The 17,669-nt window shown below is 33.1% G+C and overlaps 1 protein-coding gene across 1 annotated transcript; it reads left to right on the top strand.

Annotated features, from left to right (window-relative positions):
- The first annotated feature begins 12,594 nt into the window (after window positions 1–12,594).
- On the top strand, window positions 12,595–17,648 carry LOC137808331 (putative disease resistance protein At5g66900). The gene is made up of 6 exons (XM_068609388.2): window positions 12,595–12,857; window positions 13,002–13,663; window positions 14,405–14,805; window positions 15,094–15,455; window positions 15,811–16,037; window positions 16,152–17,648. The coding sequence occupies exons 2-6, from the start codon at window positions 13,030–13,032 to the stop codon at window positions 16,976–16,978; spliced, it is 2,451 nt and encodes an 816-aa protein (XP_068465489.2). The 5' UTR covers window positions 12,595–12,857; window positions 13,002–13,029; the 3' UTR covers window positions 16,979–17,648.
- The last annotated feature ends 21 nt before the right edge of the window (window positions 17,649–17,669 follow it).

The following is a 17,669-nucleotide window of genomic DNA, read 5'->3' as shown; positions in this document are numbered from 1 at the left end:
TGAGTTGGCTCGCCAAGTCGCGTCACTCACCACCCAGTTTGAAGCCATGCGACGCCTTATTGAGGGCACCATCAACCCTCGTCCATCGCCGTCTTCTGCCGAATCACACAATCATCCTCGTTTGAAGCTAGACGTTCCTCGATTCAATGGAACCGACACTCATGGTTGGATTTTCAAGATCTCCCAATTCTTCACATACCACCGAACACCAGAAGAGGAGCGCATCACTATTGCCTCTTTTTACCTCGACGGCGCAGCGCTTGCTTGGTACCAGTGGATGTATCGTAATAGCCAAATTGCGTCTTGGGCTCAATTCTTAGAGAAGCTAGAAACACGTTTTGCTCCGACAGTCTTTGACGACCCTCGTGGCAAATTGTTCAAACTAACTCAGTCAACAACGGTGGCAGCTTACCTTACAGGATTTGAAGCATTGGCAAATCGATTGGAGGGACTTTCAGATGCAGATCTACTTAGCTGTTTCATCTCCGGCTTAAAGAGCGACGTTCGCCGTGAAGTGGTTGTGCAACAACCCACTTCTATTTCTCAGGCATCAGGTTTGGCTAGGCTGCAGGAAGATAAATTGCAAGAGCTTACACGCACCTCACGTTCACGTCCTTCCATGCCATGGCAACCATCGTCCTCACCGCGCCCTGTTAGTAAGGCTCCTGAAGCTACAGCGCAACCTACTACCGGGTTGCTACCCACTCCGCCGGCGAAGCCGCGTTTTCGCCACCTCTCGGGTCCAGAATTGGATGAACGCCGCGACAAGGGCTTATGCTTTAATTGCGATCATAAATGGTCCAAACAGCACAAATGTGGTGCTCGCGTTTTTTTGATGTTGGCTGATGACAGTGATTCTTTCTCTCTTACCGGTATAGAGGACTCACTCGACCAACCTATTGATTCGGGCGGCGACCCCATCCCACAAGCAGAAGTCCAGGCAGCACAGTTGAGCCTTTTTGCTCTTTCTGGAGCTCCGGCTGGGGATACAATCCGGATACTTGGCTTTATCGGGTCTCAACCGGTGCGTGTGCTCGTTGACGGCGGGAGTACTCATAATTTCATACAAGAATCCCTTGTTGATGATTTGGGCCTGGCCCATGATTCGATTAAGCCATTCAAGGTTCTAGTGGGGAGTGGCCAAGAGTTGCTTTGCTCTCAAATATGTGCAGCGGTGCCCATTATGTTGCAAAAGCATTCTTTCACCATTGATCTGTATCGTTTGGACCTCCGGGGTGCGGATATTGTACTTGGGGCCCAATGGCTCAAACAAATTGGCCCAATACTAATGAATTATGCAACACTCAGCTTGTCCTTTTTCCATAACAACCAGTGCATTGAACTCAAAGGTGAATCACATACCCCTATGGTGGGCCTACATTACATTCAAAAGGCAACCCGTTTTGACACTACAGCCCAATTCTTCTCCCTATCCATCGTTGGACCTATACCCGACTTCAACACTAACCCTAACACTCCAGTACCACCCAAACACCCCACACCTGAAATCGACACCCTCCCTTCTCCGTTCCAAACACTCCTTTCCAAACACGACTACCTCTTCACCGAACCCTCCACTCTACCCCCGCCCAGACCTACAGACCACACCATACCCCTGCTAGCCAACTCTTCCCTAGTAAGCGTCCGTCCTTACAGATATCCCCACTCACAAAAACGTGAAATTGAATCACAAGTTTCTAAGCTCCTCGCTACAGGATGGATTCAGCCCAGTAATAGCCCTTTTTCTTCTCCTGTGCTATTGTTGAAAAAGAGAGATGGATCATGGCGTATGTGCGTCGACTATCGCGCTCTCAACACTCTCACCATTCGCGACAGATTTCCATTGCCCACAATTGATGAGCTTTTGGACGAACTTGGTCACGCTCGTGTATTTTCCAAACTGGACCTCACCTCAGGTTTTCACCAAATTAGGGTGGCACCACCAGATATTCCAAAGACGGCATTTAGGACTCATGACGGTCATTACGAGTATAGAGTAATGTCGTTTGGCCTATGTAACGCCCCCTCCACATTTCAAGCAACCATGAACGACATTTTCCGTTCCCTCCTTCGCAAGACAGTGATTGTCTTCTTTGATGATATATTGGTCTTCAGTGATACTATGGAAGCTCATTTGGAACATCTTTCGCAGGTATTTTGCATTCTTGAGACTCATCATTTCCACTTAAAACCTACCAAGTGTTCATTCTGCCAATCCACCATAGCTTATCTAGGCCACATTGTTACTGCTGGAACTGTTGCTCCGGATCCTAGTAAGATTCAAGGGGTTTTGGACTGGCCAAATCCTAAATCTGTGAAGAGTTTGCGAGGGTTTTTGGGCCTCTCTGGTTTTTATCGTCACTTTGTGCGCAGTTATGCTACCCTGGCACACCCTCTTACTTCTCTATTAAAGAAAAACGCATTCGATTGGCATCTACTGCTCAACAGGCGTTTGTTCAATTGAAAATTGCTCTTGCTACAGCACCGGTTTTGTCTCTCCCAGATTTCTCAGTACCGTTTGTAGTTCAAACAGATGCATCAGGACTAGCAATGGGAGCCGTATTGTTACAAGGGGATCATCCAATTGCGTATTTCAGCAAACTTTTTTGTCCTCGTCTCTCTAAGGCTTCAACATATATTAGAGAGCTTCATGCCATTACGAGTGCTGTCAAAAGATGGCGCCAATACCTCTTGGGTCACTACTTTGTCATCCAAACAGATCATAGAAGTTTGAAGGAGCTGTTGACACAAGTCATTCAAACGCCTGAGCAGCAATTTTATCTGTCAAAGCTCTTAGGCTATCACTATGACATTCAATATAAGTCAGGTAAGTCAAATGTGGTTGCTGACGCCCTTTCTCGTTGCTGGGAATCTCCCACTGCTGAACTCTCTATGCTAACCACACCACAATTCTTGTTTATTGAAGAATTGTGCAATGAAATGCGTCAGGATCCCACCTACCAAGAATTTTGTAAAAAGGTCAATTCGGATCCTTCTAGCTACCCAGATTACGTTATTTCTAATGGTTTGCTGTTGAAAAAAGGGAGAATATGGCTACCTCATAACTCTCGTTTCAAAGTACTTTTGATGAAAGAATTTCATGAAACCCCCATCGGTGGTCATGCTGGAGTTGTCAAAACGCTTAAAAGGCTATCTGCTAATTTCTTTTGGGAGTCTATGCGTCAAGACATCAAGATTTTTGTAGAGTGTTGTCTTGTTTGTCAGCAAACTAAGTACTCTACTAGGAAGCCAGGTGGATTGCTTCAACCCTTGCCGATACCTTCTAACGTTTGGGAAGACATTTCATTGGATTTCATTACAGGTTTGCCATGTTCGGGTGGTTATTCTGTCTTGTTTGTAGTGGTAGATCGCTTCTCGAAATATGTTCATTTGGGTGCCTTGCCTGCTAATTTTACTGCTTACAAGGTGGCAGAGTTATTTGTCAACATTGTTTGCAAACATCATGGCTTACCTAAGAGCATTATATCAGACCGTGATCCTATTTTTGTTAGCAAATTTTGGTCTGACCTGTTTAAATTCAGTGGAACTATGCTTCGCATGAGCACAGCTTACCATCCCCAGACGGATGGACAAACCGAAGTCACTAACAGGACAATTGAGCAGTATTTAAGAGCATTTGTCCATTACCGCCCTTCTATGTGGCATCGTTTCTTACCATGGGCAGAGTACCATTACAACACCTCTTTTCACTCTTCAGCCGAAATGACCCCTTTCCAAGTTGTTTATGGAAAAGAGCCACCCAACATCCCTGCTTATATAGCTGGTTCGTCAAACGTGGCTGCAAGTGATGAATTGCTCTATAATCGAGAAGACATTCTGGCACTCCTACGCCAGAATTTGGAGAAAGCACAAAAACGTATGAAGGCTATAACGGACAACAAACGAAGAGAGGTGAATTTCGAAGTAGATTCTCTAGTTCATGTCAAGCTTCAACCTTACAAGCAGAATTCGCTTGCTGGAGAAAAGTACAACAAGTTGAACAAACGTTTTTACGGTCCATTCCGTATTATTGAACGCCTTGGCCCGGTTGCTTACAAGTTAGAACTCCCTTCATCTTCAAAAATACACAATGTGTTTCATTGTTCTCTTTTGAAACCTTACAATGGCCCAATACCACCACCTGAGTTTCCCTTACCTGCTGCATCCGTGGAGAATCACCCACTTATTTCACCTTTGGCTGTTCTTGCTTCCAGAATTGTCACTGTTAATGGTCAAGAGAAGCATCAGGTTTTGGTTCAATGGCAAGGATTGCCTCCTGAAGACACGACTTGGGAAAATTGGAGCGAATTGCAAGCTGCTTACAACCTTGAGGACAAGGTTGGTGTTGATGGGAGGAATGATGATACGAACGACCATGTCCCTAATATTACTCAGCCCAACACTCCTGCTCAACCCAATAATGTTGGATCATCACGGCCCAATCGCATTAGGAAGCCTCCATCTAAACTGAAAGATCACATTGTTTACAAATAAAGTCTTCATTATAGCAATAAGTCTCCATTATAGCAATCATTCATATTCCTATGCCTTCGGTTATGCTTTGACAGAAGTTACCATATGTATTTCCTTTATATAGCCTTGTGCTAGTTCATGTTAAGGCATCAATAAGCTTTAATCTCAAGTCCATTTCCTTTCTTAGACATTTCAGCAGGAGGTTTCTCAGTCCTCGATACTGAGAGTTATCACTAATCTTCTCGCAGCAATGTACTGCTCCACTCCCATTAGAGATGATAATGTGAGACGAGTCTTAAAAGTTGACCCACAACTTGATAGAAAAAAACTTGGGAACAGGCTGATTATTTAAACTTGTTCGTGTGTTTAAACTCATTCGTATAACCCATAACCCACATGGGCAAGGTATGGGATAAGGCAGGTCAACCCGCATACCTTAAAATTTCAATCCCTAAAAATAATACATTTATTTTCATACCATTTATCCATTAATACAAATGGAAGAAGCAATTAAATTGGTCTTATTTGATGTAGTGATGAAGTTGTGGGGATCTCCAAGCCATGGTATAACAAGGACAAATTGTAATCCAATAAAGGTTAATGTTGTTTTTGGTTGAATTGGATGTCAGTATGTTGTAGGAGTTTTGTTTCTTATAATTTTAAAGGACTTGATACATGCATGAATTCTTGAAAATGTTAGTCAAAATAATTCAGTTATTTAGCAACAAGTTTTTTTATGATTAATGGAATTTTATTAAGATACATTTGTATTTATACTTTTTTCAAAAATCTTTTTTCTTATGTGGGCTAGCCCGCAAACTCACAAGCTAGCCTTTTTGTGGGAAGGACAAAAAAAATCAACCCGTACTTTTTATGTGGAACGAGCCAACTTGATCCATATTTATAGATCAATATAATAAATGTTGGATGAACCCTAAACCCTAAACCCTAAACCCTAAATCCTAAACCTTCACATTATCATCCCTAACTCTCATGACTAAAAACACAACATTTAATGTTGAACAAAGAACATCTCCGCAAGATATCACTTCATATCAACCTATTGTTAGACTATTATATCTTATAAATACTAGATTAAACATAAGTTATGCAGTTCAATTCTTAAGCCAGTTTCAAGCTCCTACCACGGATCATCATAGAGTAGCACATTGTATCTTATGCTACCTAAAGAATACTCCTAGACAGGGTCTATTTTTCCCCAACAACTCAAGCCTCCAACTTAAGGGATTTGATAATTCAAATTGGGTCACTTATCCTGAAACTTGACGTCGTGAGATCAGACGATCTGCTACTCATTTCTGTATGTTTGTTATTTCATCTCTCTCATGCTCGAAATCCAAAAAACAATCCATAATATCACAATCATCTTCTAAGGCCTTACTTGCCACCATCCAGTGAGTTACAACGGCTAAAAGATCTCTTGGATGAAAATATAGCAACACAATTACTAGTTATTCTATAATGTGATAATCAATTAGCACACAACTTCCAATCCTAACTTTCCAATCCTAATTTTCGTGAACAAACTTAAGCATATTGACATGTGTGGGAGAAACATCTAACACAACTCTTCTAGTTGCTTCCTATATCTTCTAATCCACAAGTTGTTGACATATTCACTAACATCTTCACTAAATCACTTAATTCAGGAAATTTCAGCACAATTGTGTCAAAGCTTGTGTTGATAAACATATATTGTACGACTTGAGGGGTTGTTGAGTTCCTTTCTCATTTCTGACATACGTTTCCTGTTATATTTGTTTTTCTGTTCTTTTGTAAAGCTGATTTATTAGGCAATACTTCTTTCTTCTTTAAGTATGAATAATATAACGTTTTTCTTCTTGCATGCTTTATGTGCACTTGTCGTTCTTCTATACTTGTTTTTCTCTTTTTACACTATTATACATATCACATTATATTGTATAAATTTTATATTCTTGCATATTTCAAACCAGGTCAATGTAAAAACTTAAAAACAAAACAAAAAACATAATGAATTTTATTTAATAGTTATTGACTAATGGACAATTTGAACCTCCTTAATAATTGAAACCGGTTGGTGAAGGCGATTCTATGAATCTATTTCTTCACTTTTCATCCCCCAATCACTTTGCCAGCTTCAATATTTACCACATGTTAAAGTATTAAGAAAATGCTGCATGTATACGACGTATTAAGAAAATTAACAAATTAAAAGTCTTGATAATAACAAATTATTACTTTTGTCCCTTTGACTTTGGAGAATTAGGAGTCGTTTGATTATCTATATCAACTCAATAAAATCATATTAGAGAAGATTTTTATTCCTTACCTCGACAAGATTGAAGTATTCTCTTTTTTATGTGTGTTAAGTATTCCATAATAGCACCATTCGAGTTTCAGAGAGTGTACATTATTGGGATCAAATATCAATAACCTCACCACACACTCACGAATCTTGGAATAAAAAAGGAGTAAAATTGAAGCTAATGTATCTCTCAATATTTTATTTCAACTAGTATGCAACCCATATCTTTTTTATAGACAAAGTTTACCAATAAAAAAACTACATTCTTCATCGTGAAGAAATGACAGTGGGTAATGCATATCAAATATCAGTCACAAATTTAAACAAAGATTGTTTCATCTAAGAATCATAACTTTTAAGTGAGTCAGCACATATTATAAAGTGATTAAGATAGAATCCAACATAAACAAGCAACACATATTTTAAGCGAGAAAGATATTCTCTCACGCTACTTAAAAAAAAATATGTTTTAAACTATTACTAAAAGAAAATTATTAAATAATAATTAAAATTAAAAATAAAAAATAATTAGTCATTATATTGATTAAATTAAATATTATTTTAATGACGACAAAATTAATTGTATTTAAAGTGATTTTTATTATTAATAAAAATTTATAAAATAATTTTTAAATTTGGTATTTAAATTAGCTACTAAGACACTAATATTTTAAATTCTAAATTAATTTTTTAAAAATTAATAATGACTAATTTAAAATACTAGTTAGTAAGTAACTAAAATTTTAATAACTTAAATACTATTTTAAAAATTATTTTAATTTTTTTTATTAATAATAGAAACTACTTTTAGATACCAACAATTTAATTTATAAATATTTTTTAATTTAATTAAATAATAATTAATTATTTTTATTTTTAAAATTAATTTTTATTTAATAATTTTTATATAGTGTAAAGTCACAATATACACTATTAAACTAAAGATAATCGTGTTACTGTGGTATTTGTGGTATAGAGTCATCATAAATACTTAAATGCAAGATTAAAATTTAAAAACTGTTGATGGTTTAAAATTGTCAAATCATACTAAAAGCGATCCTTAATAATATTTTAATCTTTTTATTTTATTTATTTTTAGAATAATTAAATAATAAATTTTAAAATTCTCATATAATTAGTGAGTTAATGGTAATTTAGTAAAAATATGTCACCGATTAAATTTTAAAAGTAACTAAAATTAAATAAACCGTTAACTTTTGCATTTATAAAATATATTAACTTAAACTGATTTTTAATAAGTTATATTTATTCTTTTGAATATATTACTACTGATATTTTAGTGTGGTTTATTTAATTTTAATACTCATTTATGTGAATATGTTATTTTCATATTTATATTAAGAGCATGTTTCGAAAAAAATAATATCTTTACTGATTTTTGTTGTTGTTTCATGAGATAGGAAAGTATTTGCAATCTTAGCTGTATTGGAATAGTAGAAGAAATTTGAAAAAAAAATCCGTTTTTTTTAAAATTTTAATATATGATTATTTTTAAACAATTTTTCCCTTTCAAATATCATGTATATGTTATTTTTCTCGTGTAAAAACTTTTTTTTTCCTTTCAATTGAAATCAATTATTTTAAAATAATCTATTTAAATATTAATTAGTATGATTATAATAAAACAATCGCTTATTAAAATAATCAAATTTTTACAATTGTCGTAAACATGCATTATATGGTTTGTTGTAATTTTTTTTTATTTCCGATTGAGACATTCTCACGCATATCACAAATGTTAATTATTTAGAATAAAATAGTAATTAGATACTTTATCTGTCAAAGTAACGATTTATACTTTCAAACACTTACTTAGCTTTAAAAAATCTACGGAAACTATGTATTTTAAAAATGTAAATACATTAACCATGAATTATTAGGGGAAAAAAAGACTTGAAATAAAAAAAAATTATCCACTATTTTTGTGGGTCATCTTCGTTGTTTTTTCACTTTTTCGAATATTTTCTTTATTTACAACAGTGCTTTTGTGACTGGGTACCTTTTCCTTTATACTTTATTCGAATACTTTTTATAATAATTTTATCATTCCTTTTGTAATGTCCACATAGAATATAAGATTTTTTTTTATATTATACCAGCCTCAATAAGTAAGTAATTAATAATTAACCATTTAAACATAAAAAAAAAACACTAATATTTCGAGTGATAATATATGTCACTGTTTGTATTTAGGATTTACTCTTATATATACAGATTTTAAAAATATAAAAAATTAAAGAGAATAATCTTTCACCGTTCTATATCGATATTTATGTAGTATCTTTTTTCTTTATAATTGTGCTAAATTTCTAACACTAAAAAGTTAAATAATTTATATAGCATGTTATCCGTAAAAAATTGAATTATGCTTTAGTAATTGACCGTTGAGTGTTGTGTAGGGTTGGTAGCTTAATTCCTTACGTATTTCTTACTCCTTACAACATTTTTTTTATAATTTTTTTTTATCAATGTTGGTGACCTAATACCTAACTTCATTTTTTATTCTATTTTTGAAAAATCACAGTTGTTTTGTTTACTAAAAGTAATTATTTTTATTTAATTAGTTAAAATTATTATAAAGCTACCAAACCCTTCTTACGAGTCTTCTCTATTAACCTACCGTTTGGTTTTTTTTGTAGACCACACGCGGGGCAGTTAGAATTGCTTTTTTTTCTTAAAGTAAGCATATGTTAAGATTATGGGTCTCAATTATAATATTAAATTCAACCTTTTTTTAACCATATACTTTAATACATATATTTTTAAATGATATATGCACATGTTTTGGGTGAGGTTAATCATTGTATCCTTTTTATAATCTCTATCTCAGAAAATCATTATATTTGTAATGAAAACCTAATAGTTACAATATAGATTGTAATTGACGACCGAATCACATTAAATCATTTATTGTTTATTATTTTGCAGTTAATTTGTGATTATGTATTGTTTTTTTTTCTCATTACTCAATACATATATTCTCAAAGAACAATTTTCTATATTTATTTTAATTTTTTTATTAATTAAAAATATTTTAAGAAAAAATTATGGCATCATTCAATAAAGGAGTAGGAAAAGAGAAAACATTTTTTTTTAAAATATTTATAAATAGGAGAAAGGACATATTTTTTTATTATATATATATATATGTTTATAGTCTTTTTGAATATGTTTATGAATTTATATTGTTATTAAAAATTTTAATTTGAGATATTGATTATTTTACCATAAATATCGTCCAGATTTTACCATCAATAATAATATTAAGAGAAAAATATTTTGAAAATGTTAAAAAGTATACTAGTAACATTTTTTAAAAGTAAAAATGTAATAATAACTAGCAGACTGGAATTCAAAATCACCCTAGCTAGTATACGCCAAAAAGCAAAGACATGACAATCATCAATGTTTTGCCGTGAGAAGCATGATAGAGTAAAAGTAAATTAGGTAAGTATGACTTTGATTGAAAGTAAATAAAAGTAAAAAAAAAAAGGAGTAAAGGTAAATTAGAATAAGGATGAATTTGATTGAAAGTAAATAAAAGAAAAAATTTGAAGAATATTGAAGTAAAATATGATGTTGTTTGAATTTTGTAAAAAGAATAAAAAAAGTTTATAAAGTATATGTGATTGATATTTAAAAAGAAAAAAATAAAGTGATTGTTAATTTTTATGTAACAACCGTGTTATCTTTACATCAAAATCTTTTTATCTAAATATTAAACCATCTCTCTTATAATTAAAGTTTAGTTGAATTTGAATTCTATGTGAGTGCAGTTATGTAAAATTATAATGTCTTATTTAATATATTTATAGACCCAAATAACATATATAATTAATTATAACAAATGTACAATCAATTATGTAAACACACTACATGGAAAAATTATGTATTTTTCATACTACACAATATATTAAAGATATATTATAGATTATGAATAATAGATTTATGTAAGTTTTGGTAATATATATATATATATATATATATTATATTAAAATCTATATAGATTAATTATTTTATGTGTAATCTAATCTATTTATGAAAATAGTAGATGACTTTTTCTCACAAAATAACATGCGAAGTTAATTCGTTCAACCCTTATCTGGAAAGAGAAAAAAAATATGTATTCTTATTTTTTATTATATTTTATTTTAATGAAGTTTGTCAAATTTATCATATTTTTTTTAACTTATCTTTATTAAAATATATTTTCTATCACTTTTTATTTTTACAAATTTTGAATCTAAGTGTTTTAAATTGATAAGGATTATCCAACCATCAAATTAGTGATCTAAAAATATAATTTCTATCAACATTATTCACATTTCTATTAAAATTATTTACTTATCATGAAACTTACATAAAATAAATAAATAAATTAAAAAAAATATTTTTTTTTTTATAACAATTTAACTTATTTCATTCTCCAATCAGCTTCGCTCAATGTCTTTATTTCTTATTTTCAAATACTAATTTAATAAATATCTTTTTTTTAAATTTTACTCAATTTAAAAATGATCTTCGTTTAAATCTGAGAAAATAATTAAAAATTTGTACTAGTACGTCCGTCTATATTTTGAAAGGACTAAACAAATTTATTCAACCTGATAAAGCCAACAATATCAAACTAACCATTGTTCTCTTATATTTTAAGAGAAAGTGAACATTTTAAAAAATATAATAAATTAAAAAAAAACATTTACTTTTAAAGTTTAAGCTACAGGAATAAAATTAGTTTTACCTTTTAGACATAATAATTTAATATATAAATTATAATATACGAATATATTTAAATAAAATATTATTATTATTTGCAGACCACTATTTTTTAAATTAAATAAACGCGTTTTACAAATATTAAAGATATATTTTAGAAGCTGCAGTGGTCCATTATTTATGTTCCACTTTCCACTATTGTTTTCCATCTCTCTTCATTTCCCCCACATCCTACGCCAACATGACTTTCCACAACATTTTAAATAAACAAATTAATATAATTTTTAATTCAATTTAAAATTGATATAAATTTTATTTTTAATGATGTGATTTTTTTAACGAAATATGTTAGTACAATATTTACTAAAAGATAAAGGTTGGTTTAGATTTTTTCCGTGAAATCCGAACATACCCTAGGTAATCCAAAAAACTTGTGGACTCGTTTTTTTATTTTACTTCAACCATTTTTTTATTCCAGAGTTTCACTCCAACCTATTCACGTAACATGACTCATGTTTTTAATAATAAAAATCTTATTTTGATAAGTACTGTAATTAAAGCTTTTTATTCTCTTATAAAACTGAATAGGTTGGAATCTCTAACTAGTTAATATGAATCTCAGAATTTTTTTTAAATAATGTGTCAGTATCAAATATTTTTATATGATACTCGTATGACACTTGTATAACACATATTTATTATAATTATAAAAATAAAAAATAAATCTTTTTCAATCAGTTGTGAAGATACATTTTTTTACTTCAACAAATAATTTAGAAGATACTTATGTACATTAATATTTATTATCAATTTATATAATTTATAATTATATAATATATAGATCTGTGTCCCGTATCTTACATTTTAGAAATTATACGTATTTTTGTGTCTGTGTCTGTATTAGTGTTAGTAGATTATCCTCTATCAGACACATTTTTCAATATAATTTTAAGAAAATATATTATTTTTTTTAAAATTTAAATTTATTATATAAATTTTTATTATAATTATGAAAATGTGAATGTGTGGTATAGGTTACACCAATAATAAGGATTTGACGGTGACTAATTTTTCTTGTAGTAAATAGATGTAATTGGATGTCACCTAACGGCACTGAGAAAACGTTAAATTGACTTCCGCGTTTGGTAGAAGAAAAATCAAGGAAGAGAATAAGCAACTGATGAGAATCTTCATAGTTCATCCCTGAAGCTATAAAAACTTGAATCAGCTGTGCTCTAATTTCGAATCTTTCAACTTCAGATCCTCGCACGTACTGAATCAATTGGACACGCAAGACAAAAACACGAATTTTCTCGAAACATCCGTGGTTATTTCAAAGGTACATAACATAACTGTTTCTTTTCATGTATTTTTCATTTTAGTTTTATTTTCATGTTCTGAACTTGCAATTTGAGACGCTCATAAGTATTGTTGACTTTATCCCCTTTCATGACTTGTTATTCGGCTGATTGTGGAAAAACAGAGAGAAAGAAAAAGCAAGTTGGTCATTCATGGATCAGACCACGCAGCGCGTTGTACTTCCAGCCCTATTTCAAGAGAGACTGAGGATGGTATCGGAAATAGTGGAAAAAGGTCAAAGTAGTGAAAGCAACAAGCAGATACTGAGGTCAACGCTCAAGGATATGAACCCTGTGGTACAAGAGATCAAGCAATACAATGAACACTTAAATCCACCCAGGGAAGAAATCAAAACCCTTGTTGACGAAAAAGATGCGAAAGAAGAGCTTGTGTGCAAATGCTTATCCAAGAATTTTTGTTTGGACAAGTGTCTCTCTTGGTTTCTGTGCAGATCTGGACACAAGAGGGATGGTTCATTTGCTGGTGGTGACAACCAAGCGCTTGTGCCAAAAGATATTGAAGAGAAACTGCACAAAGTTAGGGAAATTCTTGAGCTTCTCAGCAAAGAGAATTTTGAGCAGAAGCTTTGTGGTATTGGAGGACCTATCAAGCTTCCTTTTGGTGTTCCTGAAAACCCAGATTTCACTGTTGGCTTGGATGTGCCGTTGGGTGAGTTGAAGATGGAGGTTCTCAGAGATGGTGGGTCTGTTATCATGCTGACTGGTTTGGGTGGAATGGGGAAAACCACTCTTGCTACAGTGCTCTGTTGGGATGAACAAGTCAAGAGTAAGTTTTGTTTATTTGATGTATGATGATTTCATCAAACACTCTGACTAGATTTTCTTTTAGATGATTTCATCATGGCTCATCACTCATTCATAACTTCTTCACGTGTTATCTCTTTGCTGTCTAATATTTTGCCATCAACTACTAGCTAATATCAACCATGTTTTAGTATTGAAAGAAAATTAGTAGCAAAAAGAGATGCCAAAAGAAATATATTGAGAAGTTGCAGACATGGCATGCAAGTATGTCTTGAAATTTTATTGGTAATAGATCCAAGTGATGGCATGTGAAACGTTTCAATCCATATTTCTGACCGTAGAGGGAGCAGCTCAAAACAACATTTGACTCGTTTTCTAGAAATAATCGCTTCTGTTGTCAACTCTTGTGACAATTCTTGAAAATGGAAAGAGCCATTATTCACCTAAGATTTTTACCAAACATGTGCATAGTATCCTTTAAGAAGCTAATATGTGAATCAAAGGGTTCATGGTAGTCCAACTTTCATCTTAAGGGCATAACCTGGGCTTTTCCCATTCTCTACAAATGATGTTTCAACAAATTAAACAAGCATTTTTCTTTTAATCCGTATGGTTTGTTTTTTCTGTCTAGTGTTCTTATAGCAGAATTATTCTTTTGCAATATCCACTGACAATGAAATGAATGTCTTAGATAATGCATTATAAATAGTACAAGACATTGAATACTCTGTGCTTAAAGATCTCTTTGGTTTTATTTACCTAGGTAAATTTGGGGGAAATATTTTATTCGTCACCGTCTCAAAAACACCCAAGTTGAAGATTATTGTAGAGAGATTATTTGAGCACTGTGGATATCAAGTACCCGATTTTCTAAGTGATGAAGATGCAGTTAATCAATTGGGACTTTTGCTAAGGCAAATTGGTAGAAGTTCAATGTTGTTGGTACTGGATGATGTTTGGCCTGGCTCAGAAGCCCTTGTCGAGAAATTTAAAGTCCAGATACCAGATTATAAAATTTTGGTGATTTCTAGGGTTGCATTTCTTAGATTTGACATGCAGTGTATCTTAAAACCACTTGGTCATGATGATGCAGTAACCCTTTTCCGACATTATATGCTCTTGGAAGAAAGCGGTTCAAGTATTCCTGATGAAGTCATCCAAAAGGTGCGAATCGAATTGGGTAATCTGTACTGTCTTTTTGTCTGAAATTATTCACTTGAAGTAGGCATCACAAGATTGGATATAAACACCTGGAACCTTTTGGTTTCACTTTTAACAACTTATCATTGAAATAACATAGAAGGGGAAAAGAAAACATAGAAGAGAAAATAAAACATAGAAGAAACATAGAATAGAATGTTTTGACCCCTCAAAATAATGATACATTACTTGCATTTTGGGTTTCTAAGTCATAGAAACTTGGTTACTGACTATTGTTGGTTGCAAATTCAGGTTGTGAGAATCTGCAGGGGTTTACCACTTGCCATCAAAGTAATTGGGAGATCACTCCGTAATCAGCGTTCTGAGTTGTGGCTAAAGATGGTGGAAGAACTGTCCCAAGGTCGTTCTATACTTGATTCTAATGTTGAACTACTTACATGCCTCCGAAAGATATTGGATGTCTTGGAAGATAATCTTGTTATCAGAGGGTGCTTCATGGACCTAGGATTATTTCCTGAAGACCAAAGAATTCCTGTTACTGCTCTCATTGATATGTGGGCAGAGTTGTATGGACTAGACAATGATGGAATAGAAGCAATGACCATTATCAACAAATTACACTCCATGAATCTGGCTAATGTCTTAATAGCAAGGTGAAATGAATATTTTCTTCTCAACCACTTAATGGTATATAGATAAAATAGTAAATAACATGACGCTTCTTCTAGGCCACTTAATCCTATTATATACGTAACATGAATGTATGCTCTATAGAACAAGTAATTAAATGGCTTGTATAGCTTATGTGAGAAGCATATGTTTCGTGATATAATATTCCAAAATGACCGTTTATCTCAGTGAAATTAAGCACCTTACATTCTGTAACTCTTCATTTATTCTTGTGAACTGAAGTTAAAATTTGTAATTTTTCTTTTTTATGGAGTTTTTTTCATAATCTTGTGAGAGAATTTTTCTTTCTAAAGGAATGAATTTCTGCTTATTTACCAGGAAAAATGCTAATAACACAGACAATTACTACTACAATAACCACTTCATCGTTCTTCATGACCTTCTGAGAGAGCTTGCAATTTATAAGTGCTCTGAGGAACCAATGGAACAGAGAAAAAGATTGATTATTGAGATAAACCAACGTGGGGAGAAGACAGAATTTCTTAGTTGGTGTGGTAAACAGAAGCCCCGACAAGTCACTGCCCACACATTGTCTATATCAACTGGTGAGTTATACCTTTTCTAAAATATACTTACAAAGTAAAAAAATGTACGAATGTTACAGTTGTTTGCCATTCATTACTCTTCCACAACTAATGCCATATGGGTTGCATTTGCAGATAAAAATTGCCCTTCAGATTGGCCCCAAATGCAAGTAGCTCATGTTGAGGTTCTAATTCTTAATCTTCAAACTAAGCAGTATTCCTTTCCAGATTTTTTGGAAGATATGAACAAACTAAAAGTTCTGATAGTCACAAATTACAGTTACTATCCTTCTGAAATCAACAACTTTGAGCTATTTTGCTCTTCATCCAACCTGAGAAGAATCAGATTAGAGCGGATATCTGTTCCTTCCTTTGTTGCAATGAAGAATCTTAAAAAATTATCCCTCTACTTTTGTAATATGAAACAGGCATTTGAAAACCATGACCTGCTAATTTCATACGCTTTTCCAAATCTTGAAGATTTGAATATTGACTATTGCAAGGATATGGTGGGATTGCCTAAGGGGCTCAGTGATATCATCCCCCTTAAGAAGCTCAGTATTACTAATTGCCACAAACTCTCAGCACTTCCACAAGATATTGGAAAGTTGGAGAATTTGGAACTCCTAAGGCTCAGTTCTTGTACTGATTTAGAAGGGATACCGGATTCTATTGGAAGACTTTCAAATCTACAACTTCTTGACATCTCAAATTGCATAAGCCTTCCTAATTTACCGGATGACTTCGGTAATCTGTCTAATCTACAGAATCTCTACATGACAAGTTGTGAAAGGTGTGAATTACCATTCTCAGTCACTAATCTTGGGAATTTAAAGGTGGTGATATGCGATGAAGAGACAGCTGCTTCATGGGAAAATTTCAAACCTATGCTTCCCAATTTAAAGATAGATGTTCCTCTAGTTGATGTTAACTTGAATTGGCTTCATACAACTTCCACCTAATCCTTGCTTCATGTAGTTCAGGTTGTTTTTAAAGAGTCAATGATCACACCAAAAAGAAAAAGGAACAAAATACAGTTTTCACATGGATTATGGTAAAAGGAACCGCTCCTATTAATCTGTGAAGGGAATTTTCTGTTAAGGAACTCATGAAACACAACCTTTGTGAATATCCAAATTCTACTAAGAGACTCAATTTATGATCAGCTATGATATCCTTCCTTTTATTATATATCCATCCAATGGCTTGAAGAAAGACAGCTTTAGGGGTATGACACAATTGAGAAAGAATATCTTGGAACACAGACAAAGAATGTTATAGAAGGACCTATGCCTTTTGTTTTACTTTTCTTGAAGACCAGAGGATCCCTGTCATGTTAAGTGCAGCAGAGAAAATTTATGAACAGGTAATCCTGATCATGGCTGATGTTGTTGTTACATGGTATGGTGGGAGGCCCTTGAATAATTTGATGTGCTGTAAGATAACCTTGTAAAGCCACTTATAATTATAGACAGGAAGGGATCTCGATCATGCCTGTGCAACAGAGAAAATTTATGTAGGTCCACATGAACATGGCTGATTCTGTTGTTAGTCCTAAGTAACTTGATGTGCTGTGTATGATGATCATGTAAATCCACTTATAACAATGCACAGGAAAGAGAGCTCTGCTAATCTGGTTTGATTTTTTTGCAT

Source organism: Phaseolus vulgaris, chromosome 3 (genome assembly GCF_051622355.1).
Source record: "Phaseolus vulgaris cultivar YP4 chromosome 3, ASM5162235v1, whole genome shotgun sequence".
NCBI classification, from domain to species: Eukaryota; Viridiplantae; Streptophyta; class Magnoliopsida; order Fabales; family Fabaceae; genus Phaseolus; species Phaseolus vulgaris.
Note: the sequence above shows the minus strand (reverse complement) of the source record. Positions and strands in the feature narration are given on the sequence as shown.